Source organism: Serinus canaria, chromosome 2 (genome assembly GCF_022539315.1).
Source record: "Serinus canaria isolate serCan28SL12 chromosome 2, serCan2020, whole genome shotgun sequence".
Lineage (NCBI taxonomy): Eukaryota > Metazoa > Chordata > Aves > Passeriformes > Fringillidae > Serinus > Serinus canaria.
In genome coordinates, this window is record NC_066315.1 from 40,527,887 (window position 1) to 40,547,354 (window position 19,468).

At 39.6% G+C, this 19,468-nt stretch overlaps 1 protein-coding gene across 4 annotated transcripts in view; it reads left to right on the forward strand.

Moving 5' to 3' along the window:
• RBMS3 (RNA binding motif single stranded interacting protein 3) overlaps positions 1 to 19,468 on the forward strand; it is a 702,347-nt gene that overhangs the window by 350,072 nt on the left and 332,807 nt on the right. For all 4 annotated transcript variants that reach the window (XM_030232505.2, XM_030232511.2, XM_030232509.2 and 1 more), the window contains one exon: positions 5,875 to 6,044. In XM_030232505.2, coding sequence (XP_030088365.1) covers positions 5,875 to 6,044 — 170 coding nt within the window. The remainder of the gene's footprint in view (positions 1 to 5,874; positions 6,045 to 19,468) is intronic.

The following is a 19,468-nucleotide window of genomic DNA, read 5'->3' on the forward strand; positions in this document are numbered from 1 at the left end:
AGATATCATTTGGAATAAAGTGAGTTCAAAACGTACATTAAAATCACAATAGTCCTGTGAACACATAATTCTAAGTTTGTTTCTAAATTAAAAAATATTATTAATGAGAAAATTATTTAATTGGTATTTTATGATTTTAAATTATTTCATTCAGTCAGTTTAGATACAAAATAGCAAAATCATTGTAGGCAGAAATCATTTTTATCTGCAAAAGAATTAGGTTTAGTTATTAAGTTAGACTTTAATAACATTTTCCCCATCTTTAAGTAATATTGTAATTCCTAGAAGTGTCTTTCATCCAGTAATCACAGAGCATTATATATGCTTTAGGAAGGTATAATGAAGAATCATTACAGATTAGTAAACTGAGATGTAAGGAACTTAAATGACTTGCTTGGAGTGGCACAGTGATTTTGTGGTACAGAGAGTATAACCCAGCAGCTATCACTCACTGGGCTTCTTGTATCCAGCAAATCACTTTTAAAGGCCTTGGAAGGAATTCAGAGAAATCAAAATCCTCCTGAGGTGTGTTCTGGTTTTCTTGATTGAAAGAACTGTGAGGGAATAGACTTTGAACCTTATTGTCTGTGTTCATCTTCAGAGTTTACTCACGTTTTCACATGCCATTCCTTTACAAATTGAAAATGCTGCCAAGAGGTGAGCTGGTGCTTCTACAGAAACAGTCTGGGAAGCTTTGCTACTATGCAGAGGGGTTAGAAAACTCAGACTCTTTTACATCTGTTGATTTTCTCTTATATATGTAGAGAAGAATCCAAAAGAAGCTCTGTCTTCCAGGCCTTCATTGGCCAGATGGGAGACAGGCAATAGTCATGGCTGGATTCTGCAAGAGCAAGGAATGCCCTACAGACTTGGGAAGAAAATTATAGCTGGAGTTCCATTGACTGCAGCCTTTCTAAAATGAGGTGTCTGTGTTGCCCGCTTAGATGTTCATTTTTTATTCACTTTTCTGTTCCACCTGTCCATGGATGGCAAATGGAGCTTACCTTCAGGTGCTGTTCCTCACTGAGGGAGAAACCAAAGGCAGCAGAGCTGCTGTTACTTTGATCTATGCTTCTTTTCCCCTGTATTTCCCTTTCTGCTCTGCTTTCTCTTCAGCTGTGATGATTGTCTTTTGCCTAATAGGAGATTTTCTGTTCACTCAGCTCCAAAATCCCATCAACAGACTAAAACTTGGTGGCATCCTCTCATCTTCTCTATAATTGACTAGTAAGAGCTCTCCAGCTCACAAAAATTACTCCTTCGTACAGTAGGGTATAGAGAGAACAGTGTTTTCCTAATGTGAGCTGTAAAGTGGTATTTGCACAATTTATTTGTATTTACTTTGTCTTATTTTATTTTTCTCAATTGGGAGAGAAGGGAATTGTGTTGTAATTGGGCACTTAGATGAATCTAGCAGCTGGAAAACACTCCATTCAGAGTGAAATGGATAGTGTGTGTTCACAATTGCTTAAACAACACATGTTTTAATGTAGGACTGTGTGTTGTACTCATTTTTTCATATAAAATATGGACTATGATAGGAAAAGTCAACATGTCGGTGTTAATAGGGAATCTTTCCAAGACCTCCCTTTCAAGTGGATAAAACAGTACAAATCTGGGATAGCCAAAGGTGACTACAAACAAATTGGCTGGTCCATTAGCATAGCTGTCCAGCTGCATCCTAGGCTCTGAGGCCACTCCAAAACCACAAGCCCGACCGCCTCAGAAGCCTGCCAAGGAGCCAGCTGCTGCTAATAAAGCAGACTCTACAACTTGGCATCTGGGGCCTGTGATTCCCATCCAAAAGGAATTGTATGTGAAAAATATTTGAAATTTGTCTTTTTAAGTAGTGTTTTGCTTTGGAAAGAAAATACTTTAGTCTAAGCTTGCAACTACCTAAGAGTACTTGGTTGCCATGGAAAGATAAATACTGTTCTTGTGTAAGGAGGTTGGATGTTGAAAGGAGGAGCATTGCTCATTTAATATCTGAGAGGCTTCTGGTTCAGCATTTCTAGGTTATTTACTTAGAAACACCAAGGTGTATCTCATTATTCATGTTTAGCTGTGTACAGTTTCACGGAACACTGTTTCAAAGAATTGAACAGTAGGGTTTAAGCAGAAGGGTGTATTCCTGAGAATGGATAAGAATTAGCACATTAATTTTTTCACTTTTAAATAATGAAAAAGGAGAAATTTCATTCATTTTTCAAAGATGAAAACAAATCCTATTAGCCATCCATGCTAAATTAATAAGCTGCTTGGAATGATCTACAAACCAGTTCATTCCCCACACACTCTCCACTGAATAATGAAGCATGAGAATTGAAAAATGAGTTGGTTGCATTGGCTATGTGAAAAATTAATGGCAAAACCAGCTCTGAATTCCAGCTCTCTCTTGAAGTGAAACATTTAGATTTTGCCTTTTTTTTTTTTTTTTTTTTTTTCTCTTAGAGGTGTAGGTCCTGTACTTGGTTGTCATGGCAAAACCACTTTTCCAGGTTTCTACAGCTGGTATCAGGATGTTTCAAACCAGTCTTGACAGTGGTGCTCCTTCTGGCTCTAGATGCAGAGAAGTTAAGTGCTTTTCCCCTTTTCATGGAGGGGTCCAACATCAAAACAAAAAATATTTCCGGCCACCAGGTGTGCAGCTGCCCTGGAGAGTGCCCCACTTTGGCATTGCCCAGGATCCTGTACCTTGTGGTCCATATCTGGGATCATCATTATGTTGCCAGTCATTTCTTTCACTCCATTTATTACTTGGAGATTACCAAACCAGATCCTTTGCTCATTTAGAGGCACAGTGCTTCTGCCATCAGTCGTGCACTCAGCAGCTCAGGAAACAAGAACGGGAAGCTTTCTTCTGACCTGAAGCTTTTAGTCTGGCAACCATCCAGAAGATGTCATCAGCCTCAGTACAGGCAATTTTGTAATCTTTCTGCAGATGGTATTCTGGGGTATTAGATATGCATGGAAATTACTGTGGGCTGCTATAGCTGAGATTTATTAGTGAAGAGGGTTTGAAGTGTAGCAGTGTTTGCTGGGCTGAGAAGATCAGCATCCCCTAAAGTGGAGTGTGGCTGCCTCTCTGCCCATCCTTAAAGCATCTCTGAGGATACTGCTGGGAACCCAGGCCTGTGGTGTGCCTGTTCTCTGAGCAGCTCTTAACTGAGGGACAGCCTGTCATATGGCCTCATTCTCTATATATTGAAGACTTTTTTTTCTATTTTTTTAATGGCTGTGGCCTCAAAATTGGTGTAAATGTATTTTGTGTTCAGTTCTACATCCCCTTTCAGCTGGCTGAGAGGGATAAAATGTCTTAAGCTTAAATTAGAATTAGGCCCCCAGTGTTTTCCTCTGTGTGAGGAATAAAGATCTTATAATAGAATGAAAATTGCTCTTTGTATTTCAAAGGTAAATTTCCACTTTTTTTTTTTTTCTTGCTTATTAGGTTGGTGTGAGAATAGGACATTTAGTCATTATCTCCTGCTAAGACATATATAATAATAACAATTAATAATTAAAGTACATAGCACTTCATTGGCTTATGGGAAGATCTTTCACTGCTTTACGTCATTTACGTGCATTCAGTGTGCATGGTAATCTGGGATGTGTAAGGTAAAGCTTCTGCTTTAGAATGTAACCTCGACCTCTGTTGGCTTTTTATTTAAACTTAGCAATGCTCAAAATGTGCAAGATTACCATGGGATATTTCCTGGGCTTTTGATATATTAAAGCCTAATGTGTTTTACACAGTCATACCTGCTTCTTCCGTGGCCATGCAGTGCACAGAGATTTAAATCTGTGCTTTCAGACAGGATATGACAATATATAGGTGCCTATATATATAATACAGTTAGCGTTGCTTGTAGTCTAATCCAGCTGGGCTGCAGCCATGGCATAGAGCTGATTTCCAAGATGTGTCCCCAGTGTTGGATCTCAGTTGAGGTGGTGCCTGTGCTGGTACTCAAGGCTGCTGCTTCTACTCTCTATTTCTGGGAATGACATTGAAGCTCGAGTGGGTGGGGATTACCCAGTGATAAAATGTGTGTGCAGAGAAATATGATCCGTATGCATTAAGTGCTCTTGATTGTCAGCAAAAGTATCTGTGCAGAGACTTGGGGAAAGGAGCTCATTGCCCTTTCTCTTTTACTGGAGATGAGAGTGAATGTCATTACTTGATAGCATGGTGATCACACTAAAAACCAGTATTTTTTCTTTTAATGGCTCCTACTTGAGTCACATTAAAACCAGGTGAGATTGCAGGGGAATTCTGATGTCTTGACACTTGGAGCTATGTTCCCTCTCTCCTGGTTTAAATGGGAGAAACTGGGAAGAAGGAAGGAGGAGGCCAGGAATAAAGGCATCAGTGGCAAGTGTGGTGTTTCAGTTCATTGAAATGTCTGATCATCACCTGTCATTGATGCTCCCCTTATAGTCTCCAACCTTTTTTCCTGCTAAATAAGGGATTAAACATAGGAACTAATTTGAAAAAGTTTAGAGCTACTAATTTAGAAACATGCATCTACCAAGACGGTGATCTAGTGTATGCATAATTATAAGCACTAAAGTAGAGTCACTGACATTAAAGGGGCAGTTGATTAGCATGATCAGAATTACTCACAGACTTCAGTATTTTCTGTTCAAGGCCTAAAAGTAGAACAAGCATATTAGAAGTCACTAAAGTGTCATTGCTGCTGTAATGAAAATTGCAGATGTTTTGCTTTTATTAGTCCATTAGCATAGCATGGTTAACTTAGCATTGGTCCAACATTTACCTGCTGTTGTCACTACACATAAAGCTAGCAGAGTGTGCTGATTGCATTGTGGAAATGGGATTTTCTCTCTCTCAGCAGGCAGTTACATTCCAGGAGCTCTGACTGCAGTTCCCGTGACTGCCCATCTGGAGCTTGGTCCTCAGGATCCACCAGCTCCTGCAAGTTCTTCCCTAGATGTCAGCTTTTCTGCATAGGTCACAGTGGTGACAGAATGGTCTCTTCCTTCCAATTGCTCCTTTTTTCTCCTGGCAAGCTATGAGAAAATACTCCAGTGGTCAGAGAGCCAGGGAGGTTTGCAGCAATTGAAATTCTCTGTTGTTGCCTCAGATCAGAGATGTTTAGGTAATTTTTCTAGCATGTGGGTGTCTTTTTTCACAGCATGTATTTACCAGTGAGTTAGGGGAGAATACTGTTTTTCCCTGTGAGAATGCCTCCCTTCTTAAGCAATGTTTCCCAGTTGCTGTATGTGGTTTGTGGTTGCTCAGAAGTGGGTATGATTTTGAGAGCAGAAGGTCTTGGCCCGATCGTCTTTTCCGAACCCTGTTTCTCTATTGCGAAAGACATCCGTAACAACAGAGTGTTTTCAAGCTGCTTTGGAATTTCTCTCCTCTCCCAGCCTAGCCAACCCTCTGCCACCTGACTGTGCATGTACTGGGTGCTCCTCATGTTTAGAAAAGACTAGCTCGGCTTCTGGCACCAACTTCTGTACCTTTGGCTAGATACTCTTATTTGTGTTTTAGCATACTCTTAGAGCAGATTGTGTTTAATTTCTTTCTTTATTGCTAGTTACTCCTTGAGTATCTGTCATTTCAGAGCTTTGTTTTGTGATCTATCTACTTTAATTCCAAATGAAAAAGTACTGTAGAATAAGGCATTTCATAGCTATGGCTGAACTGAAATGTTGGTTGGTCCTGTTTGGCATTTGCAAGGCATTGCTGCTTGGAGTGGGTACAGGTGCCATAGGTGTGGGCAGCTGGAATGGTCAGGGAGGGCAGGACAAGCATTGCACAGTTCTGGATTTACCCAGGTAACGCACACACTTCTGCCACACTATTTTGCCTTTTCCAGTAACAGCCTTTCTGTTTTGCTCTGTTTGCAGCAGTCCTATGCACCAGCTCCCCACCCCATGGCTCCTCCCAGCCCCAGCACAAACAGCAGCAACAACAGCAGCAACAACAGCAGCGGAGAGCAGTTGAGTAAAACCAACCTGTACATTCGAGGCCTTCCACCCGGCACCACCGACCAGGACCTTATCAAGCTGTGCCAGCCGTAAGTGCCCTTCCCATACTCAGTGCCTTTTGTAGGAAGATGTCAGAGCTGGCCTTCCTGCTTACATTTGTGTGGCCCCTAAAAGGCATCAGAAGCCTCCTGCCCTTGAAGGTTGACTGTTTTTCCTTTAGTTGAACGGCTAATTAATGCCTGCTAAAAACCTTCAGGTGATGAGTTTAGGGGAAGAGAGGTGAGGGCCTTCACACTGACTTTTGTTTGCTCTAATATGGTTGATTTCTTATGTTAAAAGGAGAATTTGCATGGCAGGAAAACCTCCCTAATGACAGATTTTACAGTTATAATGATCTGTGGATCACAACCCAGTGCACAACACAACATGGGTGTTCCTCCCTCAATCATTTATCACATTTTATGATTGCTGTGTCACATTGCTGGGCTCAAAGATTGAGAAGTATGAAACCCACTGAAGGTGGCCTTGTAGCCATATAATTAACATCTAATTAACTACAGTGCCACAGAAAAATGATGCTGTAGAAAGTGGCACCTTCTAACTCCCTGGTTATCTTGAGAGTCATATTTGCAGACTGTACTGATAAAGTTTGGTTTTATGGTGTTTTATTTGTGTTGAAACCAAAGAGGTGGCATAAAGGGGCTTTTTGCTCCTCATGCATCATCAAAAGAATTACTTCCTAAAATGTTGCACTCTTCTACCCTTCTTCTCTTGACTAAATGTAGTGGACAATATGGAATGACAACCTGATTGGAATTCCAAAGTCTTGATTATTATTGTTGGCATGTGGGAGGGGAATAATCCAGTTGGAGATTCCAGCCAGAGATCACTATGGTGGAATTTAGCATAACTATTTTTTTTTTTTTTTGCGCTGAAATAAGCACAAGGAGAAATTTGAAAAATGCAAGTCCACTCTTGTTATGATGCAGAACTGCAGTGCTTTTGCCATAGAGTCATCTTTTCCAAAAGACAACATCATCTCTGTATTTTGTCATCAAAAATCAGGCTTTCAAATAGATATCAATAAATGAAATCTGGTAAATTAAGAAACAGTCTGGGGCTGATCTGCAGACCTGAATCCAAATGTTTTGAAGCTTGGAATAGGAGTAGCAATTCAGTGGGTTTTTACAATTTTATGACATTCTGCCTTTTCTGATTTTGATTAAAAGTCCTGAAAGACTTCCCTGTGTACTCTTTATGTGGGCATGACTGGCCACGACTGGAGCTAGCAGCCTTACTGAAGTGATACTTAGACCTGAGTGAGCTTGAAGCTCTTCCCTGTGACTTTCTGCTATTAAAGCTTCTGGGGGTAGAACTGACTCACTGCTCACAGGAGAATAGTGCTGGTGATGTTTTCTGTTTCATGCAAGCTGAAATGTGAGTGTACCTGTCCAACATTTGTAGAAGCTCCATTCACTGACACGTGACAGTCACAGATAATCCCAGTTCGAGGGGCAGATCCTCAGTAGGTATAAATTGACTGTAGTCTACTGATGTTCAAAAAGCTGGTTTGCTTTCAAAAAGCTGTTTTGTGATACATCTTCTTGCAGTCTGACCCTTCTCCAGTTCACATAAACTCTTTCAGCTGATCAAGACTGAACTAACTATTCCTAAAGGAGCCTCACACCTTTGGTGCTTAAGTGCTGTAGTTGTGCTGTGGGGCTGTGGTGTGAGCAGTGATACTTGAATCATGAAGTTCAGGGAGTGTGTCCCTACCCTTTGTCTGCGTATGGGAAGTGCAAATCAAGTATCTCAGAGCTTCCTTGTAGCACTGCGGAAACTTTTTTAATGTGCTCCACTAAACTTAATCTGATACAAGATTAGAGGGCTTTGTCTTGCTGTCATGAGGTTCCTGTGTGAACAGATGCTCTTTAAGAAAAATGCTGACACTCATTTTGCTGATTTTTCTATCCTTTGGCTGAATGTCAGTGAGGAGAAACCAGATAGTTATTCTGACTCTTTTTTTCCCCAGAAAATTAAAAGAATTTATTGAGGCAGAAGTGAAAGACAATGTAGGGAAACTTAAGCATATGAAAATACAACAATTTGTACTGGCTGCTGTGGTGGTGCATTCCCCCCCACTGCTTTTCAGGCTGCAGTGTGATCTGAGAAATGCTTTAATCTGACTTTTGCTCATACTCTTGCCAGTGATGTTTTAAGCAATCTCAGATACTCTTGCTCATTACAGCAATATATAGATTTTAGGTAATACATTGCAAGATATTTTCTTTACCTTTGCAGGTGATTACACAGTGGAAGTAGATAAAGGTCTAAAGCTCCTATCTCTGTCCCCACTCCCAAAAAAAACCCTCAAACCCAACCCTTCTCCCCAAAAACCCCACTAAAACCAAACCCAACAGTCTGCTGCTATATGAACAAAAAGGATTTTTCTGCTCAGAAATGTTTTCCTCTGTAGAGCTCTTTTGTAGCTTACATGGCTGGGGCTTCACCAGGCATTAAAATCTTCATGTGAACAGGTATTTACAAATGAGCAGAAGGTGCTGGCTCCTAGGCTTCCTGCATAGCCTAATATCAGCATCGTTTGCTGCAAGATATGAAGTAAAAACCTTAATTCCAATCTAGAAACCCTATTATTATTTTGTAGTAGAATATTTTTGGAGAGCTGTATTTAAGGGAAGTATTCACCAAAGCTGGCTTATGTCCAGCCCACTGGTTCCCATAGGCTAGCTGCCAGTGCCTAAAATGAGCCCTTCTGAACCCATTTCCTCTGCCCTAGCATGGGACAAGGCTGTTAGCAGTACAACTATCATTTCTAATGTCTCACATTTGGCAGGCTGAGGAATAATGTTCTAAACCCACAATATTTCCCTGCCAGAAGCACAGGAAATGCTGTAAACACTGATGTTTATGTACATTATCACAGCCCATCCCATTTTCAGGTTTAGTCCCATAATAGAGGCCACTCTTCAAGTCATGTGTAAAGTTTTTCATTTAATTTCATTTTGTGAGGGGTGTTAAGGAAGTAAAACTCCCTTAATCAGAATAGTTTGATAAAGCACAGGGATGTTTGATGAATCCTGCTTTTTTTTCTGTCTTTCTGCTGTGTGTTTTTGTTGGTGTGCATTGCACACTAAACAGAAAACAGCAGACTGGAATACCATTGATGCTTGAAGTGCAGAGTCCATTACACGTGATGTGAGACATTTCTGACAAATGTTCCGACACTATCAAACCTTTTATCAATTTGAGAGTAACCTTGTCACAGTAATCTGTCAAACTGTTCATATAACTAAAGGAAAACAAGTCATCATAGGCTGTACAGTAGCTGAGTAAATGAAAAAAAAATTGCTACTGGAAGATTTTTCTTTTTGTGTGGTTCTGATCCTCAGTAGTTGGTTTAACATGTGTCCAGCAGAATTTCATCAAATTCACTTTTGCAGCAGGGAGCTGTTAGGCTGCACTATATCTTTTGGGACTCTATGTTATAACTCTTTCAAAAGTTACATCAAAAAAGAGTAAAAATGTTAAAGCAAGCAAGAATCTGTTGTTCTTTTGTGTATGCACAATCTTCTGGATTTTCATAAACACTGAGTAAAGGAACTGCCAAAAATGGACCTTGGTCTCTCTTAACCTTTTCTGAGATTTGTAAAAAAAGACTTTATACTTCTCTATGATTATACTGATGATCAGAACTTATTAGTGGTGGAGGGATAAAATGTGAGAAAATAAAGATAGTGCAGAAGGTAGTCTCACACCTGAGGAGTTGCAGCTGTACTAATCACCGAAGAGTAGCAACAGGCCTGCCCTTAACTGGCCACAGCTGTGTCCAATAAGAAGAAGGGTGCTACAAAAGAGTGGGGTAGCTAGTTGAAAAGAAAGAGATGGAGTTTGTTGGCTGTGCTGTGAAGAGGAAGGAGTCATTGCTGTGAGGAGCTCCCCATGAAAAATAACCCAGAAGGTATGAGAGCTTTGCAATAAGGTGACAATAATTAGTCTAAAATTTAAATACTTACATACTTCATAATGTTAATAGTATCACATAATTATAATGTATTTCTCAGAGGTACACACTCTTTGCTGATACAGTGGTATACACCATCGTATGTGTATGCATCTTTGTATGTGTGTCCACTTTTCTTTAAAAGGGAAGATAATCAGCCTTAAAATGTAGTATTATAGACAGGGAAATTTTCCTAGTGTGTCATTTTACAAGCAAAATATAAATTATTGTCTTTGAAATAGTCATAATCTGTCACTTAAATTTTCATGCATTGCCTTATATTTCACCCAGAAGAATTCTAAGATCTTCTTAAAAACATACAGAGATGAATTAGTGCCTTATTATAGTAGACTCATCCTGTTCTTCCTAACTGCATTCTTCACCTAACTGGTGAAGATAAGTTGAAAGAAATCTCACACACAGACTAAATATCTGAGCTTTATTATTTTAAAACATATTTAATTTAAGAAGTCAGTCTGCTACTCAAGATTTTAGTTTTTCTGTTTGTTCTTATATTTTTGCACTGAAGAAGATTTAGGCCCAAAATTTTTTAAAGGATAAAATAAGTTTTGCAGAAGGGAAAGAAAATCTGGGACAAGAGTTGTTTTATATCTCTTCTGCCCCCCTCAAGTAACTTTGAAAAGTTGGCTTAAAACTCCAGCATTTGGCTAAAGCCTTCCTCATTGCACAGTTAAGATGTTAACATGTATTCAAAAGACTACCTCTGTCCATCTTGATTCAGTGAACTTGGGTTCTTTGTATTCCAGAGTAAAATTAAAGGGCCTATTTAATTAATTAAAACAACAACAATAGAAATATCTAAACCTAAAGAGAGTAAAGTCTCTGTGCTGCTCAGGCTAATTCTTAAGGAAGATAGGACAGAATTCTCCAAGGTTTTCCAGGTATGGGAAATCCCTGCTGCATAATGATTTCCATGAGTGTTGCTTTCTTTAAGTAACTTCTAGATTGATACTTCTGAGCAGATTATTCAATATTTCATGGCTGTTTTGGGTTAGTGGGGTTAGTTGTTTTAATGGTTTTGATTTTTTGTTTTTAGTTTCTCTTTTGTCTGAAGGTATCCTGGATGACTCCTTGACAATTCATTAAGTGTGAGATTTTAGCCTCTCTGTTAATTTTGAATGTCCTTGGTTTTGCCTTGTGGAATGCCTGAATAAATATTCAGGCTATCACTGTTTAGGTTCTCCTAAAGGGTTAGTCCCAAGGCTAATGTAACTGAGGTTATCAATTGAAAAGTCACAGATTAATTTACCTAAATTCTAGATTATTTTTGAAATGAACTGTGTGCATTCCTTTTGCCCTTTCAGAAAAAGGTTGAGTTCATTGAGGTTTCAGACAGCTTCAAGGTGCCTTTCAGGATAGGTTGTCTTGTTAATAGCTGCAACAAGTGCAACATTTACATTAGACCAAATCTTATAGCAAGTTCATAATGGTCATTCCTGCTGTGTTTTAGGGCAGCAAGTTATATGTTCCTGACTATTTTTATTTTCTTTTTATTTTGTTAAAAAATAAGACTATATTATTATTATGATTATTATATTATATGAAAAGGGACGGAATGAACATGTGAGAAAAGTAAATTCTCTTCCTTTCCTTTTTCTGACTGGATTACCAAGAAAAGTAATTGAAAATATTCTGAACTATATAAAATGAAGGTTAACCAAAATACAACTGCCATAGTGAGCCCAGGACCAAAAATACCAAAACAATCTCAGCAGTAAATCTGTTCCACAATGAAGTCAGACAAAATTTGTACCCAGTGTAAACTGATGTTCTCATCCCGACCCTTGTGAAAACAAAACCCAAACTATTTGAGACTTACAGAGCATTAGGCTGTGTCTGCTCCTCAATTTTTAAGTAACCTTTGGAGTGGTAAAGGAATTTACTGCATTCTGTAACATTCTCTATGTTAAAGCAATGTGCACTCTGTCTTCCATATTAATTCAAACAGAACCACAGCCTCTGTCTCTCCTGTAATTAATATCAGCTGACACCATTGCTCTGTGATATAGCAGAGACTGAGAGGGCATGAAGGTGAGAGCACTCATTCAGTGGGATTAGCTCATATAGGAACCATGTGGCATCACAGGGAATAGTTCCTGTTTAAAGTCTTGGTGGATATTTTGGTTGAGTGTAGCCCGGTAAAATGAGAACTGGGAATGGCTATGAAATCTGCTGAAGAGATCAGTCTTCATGAGAGCTAAAGAAATGCCCACATTTGAGGGGGAAAAAAAACCCCAAACCTCCCCTTTTTCCTCCCATGGATTTTCTTTGTTATTCTAAGTAAAATCAGGAAAGCAAAGTCAGTCCTAAGAACAGTGCACTGCTGGACCCAGCACCCTGCTGGACTAATGTGCTGATACAAAGCAAGGAGGGAACTACATGAGTGTATTCCTCTCATTTGTTAATGTTTGTGTTTGCAGACCAGAGAAAAACACACTGATGCATTACATTGAAGAAATCTGCCTTCTTCTCAAGTTCTTTGTATCATGGACTTTTCCTAAACATTTATTGAGAGGGGCAGGATAGGAAAAGAAGGGTAATTTTTTTAAAATCAAAATGCTTTTGATCAGGAACCAAATGGTAAAACCTAAGGGTGCATAATGTAGGCATAAAAGCAGAGAAAACTGATACTGTGGATTTGTTATTTTTTGCATTGAAGATATATTTATAGTGATGATGCTTATCAGTGCTGTGAGAAACATTGTGGACCTCTCTAGCTCTGAAGTGATGCAAAGCAGTGACCTTGTATTTCTTTTGAGCAACATCTTTGTTTCCAAAATCAGTTGTTTTGCAGTCAGTTATAGTAATATTATATTTTTGCAGTGTGTAAATATGGACATGGATATGTATAGATTTTTTTTCTCCTTTACCTGATATAGTTGAAAAATTATTTGTACACTCACTGCCATTGAAATAATCCCCAAACATCTTCCATTGTTAGAAAAAAACATTAAAACTACCTCAGTAGGCAACAAACCAATCCTCTTCTTACCTTGTCTCTTTCATCAGGGAAAACAAAACTTTAGGTCAGCAAATGCCCACAGCACTACAGAGGGCTCCATCTGTGATGTGAACATTCCCATTGCCAGGAAGAAAGGCAGAAAAATAATCCACATAAAGTAATAAATGAGCACCTGCACTCTCCTCTGTTTTGAATGTGCCTGTCTTTTCAGTGGCATGTGACAGAGTATCAGTGAGAGTTTCTCATCTCCTTTCAAGTTGGATGAACCTGATTTAATGGAAGATGTGGGAGGAGGAGAGCATTTTCAGACACTGCTGCTGAAAATATTTCTTTTGATGAATTTTAATTAAAGTCCTTGTGGAATAAAAAAGAAAGAAAAAAAATAACAGAACCCGCCCCACAACTAAAAAAAGAACTCAGAAATATTGAGTTTTCTGTAGCAATGTGAAGGGCATGACCATAACAACCACTTGTTCTGCTTACTGTGCAGGAGGGGTGTTGAGATAGGAGGGCAACACAGTTAATGAGCTTCTTCTAACCTGTGCTATGTCTCCAGTCTTTCCTTGTCCTCCTTCTTTCTCCACTTCTCTAGCACATTTTTTGTGCAGCCAGTCAGCTGTGGCATCATCATCCATTCATGAGGCTACTCTTGTCTCTCTTTGAGTCTGAAAGTGCTCAAGGCCAGAAACTGTCCAAAGGACAGACAGACTGTCCACCATATAAGTGTGTAGGACGTGTCTATTTTTGTAATGTGGATGTTCACTGTGAAAGGGCTTTCATAACCAGAGATCTCTTGACAGACTGAGTTTTTCAGCCCCCTTAAGGTGTGTTGTAAAACTCTGATGTTTGGTTTGTGTTTTCCAGTGAGGGGGCTGGCTGAAATGCTGTTGATTTGATAAATGTTGCTTCACTGCTGTCCTTTAAGTCATAGCAGTGTTTTGTTGGGTTTTTTTTAGTGGCATTGCAAGTTCTGGTTATCTTTATTTCTTCTGTTTTGAAGCTTATCCATGTGTTTTAGATTTGTCTGCATTTTTGGTGTTTGTTCTCCCAAATTCCATGGTGTCAGGTTCAGTGTGTCTTTCTGATCTCATATCCTTTGAGAGCTGATGGCAGCAGTGGGAGAGCAGAGCCAGTTGCTGTCTTGCATGTGCAGAGAGTGGAGACGGAAGTTCTGTGACTGGCATGTGGTTTATACTCCTCAGGAGCCACCAGCTTTTGAGAGGAGATGGAGACATGCTGTTCACACTCTGACATTTGTGTAGCAGAAATGTTTCTTTAACCTTTTCCTTGAAGGTATGACGCAGATAATGTTCTGCTCTGTTTGAGAACTACATTGTCCTAAAGCTTTGCTGAAAGAAAACAATACCAGCCATGCTTAACAACCCCCTCCCCAAACCAAGAATAACCTGGGCACTTCTTCCAGCTAATGGCAAAACCCTTAGTGCATGCCTGCAATTTCTATGTGAGGGGAAGTGGCAGGCCAGCTTTGGTGGCAAAGCTATTGAATATTATCAGCACAAAAACAAAAATGTCATTGTGTTCAGCCGCTAGACTTTCTCATACCATTCCCAACAAGCATCGACAAGAGCTCTGTGCTATGTAGCATGCAATGTCCTTCATTCCAAGTATTTGGTAACTTCCCAGAATTATTTGTGTGACAAGTGTTGCTACTAGATTTGTGTTAAAAAGTGCAAAGGCTTTAATTTATTTTAAAGCTGTTCACTGGAGAAGGAATTCTTAGAATTGTTGCAACTCTGTCAGAGGTTTATCTATTTGCCTCGTTCTAAACAGAGACAGGAACAACAGAATGTTTTCAGCCTAATTTTTAAAAGATGTTGAACTGACAGAGATCTAAAAGGTTTTCTTTGTCTTGGACATGTATTTTCTGTCCCTGTCCCCATCAGGAGCAATGTGGAGACCTCTAAATTCTGCATCTTTTGGAAGGTATCTAATCACAGCTCTGGGAGCAACCCTGACTAAAACAACGAAGGCGATAGCAATGTGCCATTATAGGACCTAGTCTGAAATAAGATTTCTGCCAACAGACACCCAAGTCCATGGAAGTTTCATGGAAGCACAGCAGTCTGTTCAAATAGCAGTTGTTGTAGGATCACAGGCATGTTATTGTTTCAGTGTGATGCAGGTAATAAGTGAAGCATTTATGGCTATTACTGCCTGGTGATCACATAAAAAAAAAAAGAAAACAGACATGCTTTCCTTACTTCAGCTTCCCAGTTGAGCACTTCCATATTCTCCTGGGGTTATAATCCAATTATAAAACTTCAATTATTTTCTGTAATTCATTGATTCAAGAAGAACATTAACTTTTTTAGTTTTTTTATAGTAGGGAACTAATAATTAAAAGGGATAAAATTATTCACGAAGTCATAGAATTTAAGATCCAGAAGAGACCAAGGCACAGTCTACCATAATTTTTTGGTTGATTAAGATCTTCAAATTTCCCTTCTTTGTTCCTGGACTAAGCATAGAAATTTATTTTACTGTAAAGACTGTGTTCCAGAACAGCACCCACTCTGGAACTGAAGATATGAAAACAACAGCAAACCTACCACTGTTGCTCTGAGTTTGCTCCTGTTAACCATGTTCCCTGGTCAAAATTTCTAACCCACTTGCAAATCAAGTTTCCAGTCTTAATTTTTTGCTGTTTGTTCTTGGTGTAATGGGATTAAGGAGCTCTCTGAATTCTCTTGTTCCATTCTTCTCCCCGATGCACTTATGCAGTCACTTCTCAGATTTTTTTTTTTCTTTAAGAATCCAAGTAGATGGAGCAGTTTAAGTACCTGATTGTAAGACAGTTTTCTCCATCCTTCTCCAGATAATTTCATCAAGGACTGCAGGCATCATTTAAATGTTTTTAAAACTAATTATTTCATGTTTATGGACATTTGTTATTATATTTAGCTTATGTATGTTTGCATATGTCCTTAAGTGGATGAAATGTATCACTGGAACATCTGTGTTCTTAAGCAGGAGAAATGATACTCAAAAGCTGCTGTAGTATCTTTAGTAGGAGTGTCAGGAAGTGCTACATGCCCTCTGTAAGATCACAGAACACTGGTACTGGCATTGTGTCAGAAGCAGGAGCTCATCTCTAAACCTCTGAGGTTTTGATTACCTTTAATGTTAGTCATGTGTCTGTCCATCCTTGGCTGTGCGCAACAAAACCCTATAGAATGAGGTAACTGCAGCACTCTTGATGCTTTACTTGTAAAAGTAAGGAATTTGCATCTAAGCCACACCTAAAAATTTCTCTACTCATCTTTAATGTATTGGGTCTCCTCTACTTTTCTTAACACCAAATTTAGAATTGCCAATTAAATGGAATATGGCTAGGAAGTATTTTTAATGATAATAATTTAACACAAATATTTCAATATAAAGTTTACTAAGTGCCTTAGGAACAAATAAAGTGTCTTGTAACAAATAATTCCTATCGCATATGGACACATATGAACATAATGCCAGTTCAAGGATCTGAAAGATTCATATAGAGCAATCTCTTGACTCAGAATAAAATAAAGTCAAGGCAAGTGCTTCTAGATAGAAAGGAAAAATGATGCCTGTGGTGGAAAAAATGGAAAATTACCAAGTCCTTGGTGGGGTTTAAATGAAAGCCGGGCACTCTACTCATGCTGATTTTAGTCATTGCCTAACATAAGAATTGGAGTACAGACATAACTGATAGCAGGTCTTACAGACATGGGAGGCAGGTTGTAATGATACAGCTGGTAAATGCTATCAGCACTTTCTGGAATTGTAGTTTGTTCCATCTCTGTTTTCATGGAGTGGTAAGAAAAAACTTTCTCTTTTGTAATATGGGATTTGCAAGTGGTAATTCTTACTAGATTCCTGTGTTTTTTTTGTTAGCTCTTCCTGAACTTAGATATAGAGAAACAAGAATTTCTCTCACTAACAGGACCACATTTCTTGTCCCTCCTGTGTTCCTGGCATGCTGTTCCCATGGGGCTATGGTTAGTAAATTGCTGGGAGCTGAATCTCTCACTGCTTCTGGTCAAGTATAGCTACATAGGCAGCATAGAGACATTTTTTGGTGAGGAAAAGGTGGATTAGAGAGGCAGGAAGTGTAACTACAGCTCATTGCAACTGCTTGGATTTTTTTTGTCTGTCAGTGTGTAGTGAGCCAACTGTGTGTAAACTCCTCATCCTCCCTCATTCTTTTTTCCATTGCTCCTCTCTTCTCTGATGCAATCCTTCTCTAAAGAGGGATGTGTCTGCAGAGTGGTCTGGCTCATATTTGCTTAGTAGGTGCTGGTTAGCAGGGCAAGGGTATTGATGAGAAACCTGTGTTGAATTTCCCTTTGGAGGTTGCTGTGGAGTTTTTACAATTCATGTACGTATGGCATTTTTATCTCTCCATAAAGAGTTGGGAAAGGGATTTTTAAAGCACTGTGCCACTAGTTAGTAGCTGTCACCAAGCAGTGTGTGAGGCGTGCTCTCAATGGACAGTTTAGCAGCCCTCTGTTGCACCTGGAGCCAAAAGGTCACCAAGTAAATACATCTCTGTCTTTTCAAGCTGCCAAGTCACGGCAGCATTGTGTAGGACTCAGGATGTTGAGCCTGTGAGAAAGATCCCTGTGTGTGAGAGATCTCTGTATCTCAGCAGACTTACAGGCCTGGGGACCTTTTCTGGCTGAGGGATATGCTGTGGCAGGCTGTCTGGTGGGGACATCAGGGCAAATTGGACGTGCTGAGGGCTCTTGGGATTCAGGCTGAGTGCCAGCAGTAAAGTGCTTGTCCCCTCCTAACGAGGTAGCCCTCCAGTCCTGCTATCAGGAGGGTTGCAGCTGCTCTGCTTAATGGTATTTAGTAACAGTATGAGCAGTAAAGTGTGTTCTCCTGTTACACAGAAATTCACTAATGCTGGCATTAGGAGTGGCAGGTAATTCAATCACACCCACAGAAATGATATTAACGTAGCATTAAAGGGCTGCGTAGACCAGCAAAAGACAGGAAATTATGGAGTTCAGGCTTGAAACTTTATCCTTAACTCACCCATATTGTGTTGAGGTATTTGGAAATTTCCACAGAGCGTGTGATTTTATAGGACTTACAGTGGGGTGGATTGTCCTGTTTGTATGCAGAGGATTTCCTTTGTTAATATCATCCAGAATTATTGCAGTTATATAAAAAAATCACAGCGCAATATACAAAGTGTATCTGGACAATGTGAGATTTAAATATGAATGTCTTGGCTTGGGCAGTTCCCCACCCCAGCTTTTCTGAGGTGCTGCATCAGGCAGTCACTGTGTTGACATTTTTCAGATCAAGTTACAGTTCAGTAGCTAAGGCCCTCTTCCAGTTACAGAGCTAATTTTTAGAGTTGGGTTTTTTCAATCACAGTCACTTAGAAGGTTTTCTTTTGTTTAAAATTTATCTTTTGATTTAAAGACACTGCTCCTGTTTATTTAATGTAAATTCATTGGAGCCAAGTTGAATACTAAACAGAAAGCACAAAAGCAAGCTCTATATCTGTCTTTAAGCTTTATGAATAATTTTCCTTATATTTGAACTTCGAGTCCTCCATTGTACCTCCCTGTAGCAGCAGGGACAAAAGGAAGTTCTTACCAGAACCTCATGGGTCAAGGAGGAGATGAGTCACTTTAGAGTCCATCCACAAGTTGTTTATAGAGAAGGCTGAAGCAGTTTTGTGAATACAGACATTTTGTGCTACCCATTGGCATCAGAGACACCAAGAGCTTAGGGGAGAATTGTCTGTCACTCCAAGGATGGAATGTTGCTGCAATCAGATGTGAGATGGCAGATCTCCACCTTACATTTAAGATGGTGAAGCCAGCAGGTACACTACTTGCAAAGCAGCTGAAATGGCAAGAAGTGCAGCACCCAGGTATTTTCTTGCATCTTCAGGCAGGTTGTGCAATCTGTGCTGAAATGCATTCTGTCCTTGGATAGCCTGATGCCAGTCCCCAGGTAAAAACCTGTATGAGTCCAAGTAACATCTGATTAGGGTTTGTTCCCATGTGGGGGAAGAAGGGAACTACCTCCTTTGGGAGAGAGGAAACTACATAATGGTTGTTACCTGGGAGAGATTAAAAAAAAAAAAAAATCAGTCTAATGCAGTGGAAGTAAAGAGCGACAGAAGCCAGCAAGGATCATTTTATTCTTGTAATAGCTCATTTGGGGATTTTGTAGGATGTTTTCAGGGGACGATGAGCTCTTGGGATGGTTGAGCTCTGAGGCTGTTACAATTTTTCCCCGCGTGCTTGCTGTGCTAAGGAGCAGGGGAGGAGTGCCACCGTGTCTGTCTGTCTCTGTGGTGAACAGGATGGTCATTAATGACCATGCATAGAACAGTAGGATGGCTGTATCCTAGGGGAAATCAATTTTCTGCAGAGAGACAGGCTTGTAAAGAGTAGAAAATTTCCACTGAAGGGGAGGAGGGGAAAGGGAGACAAAATTGGTAGAGCAGGGATTAAAAAATACAAAGGCTTCAAAAGGAAGGGAAGACT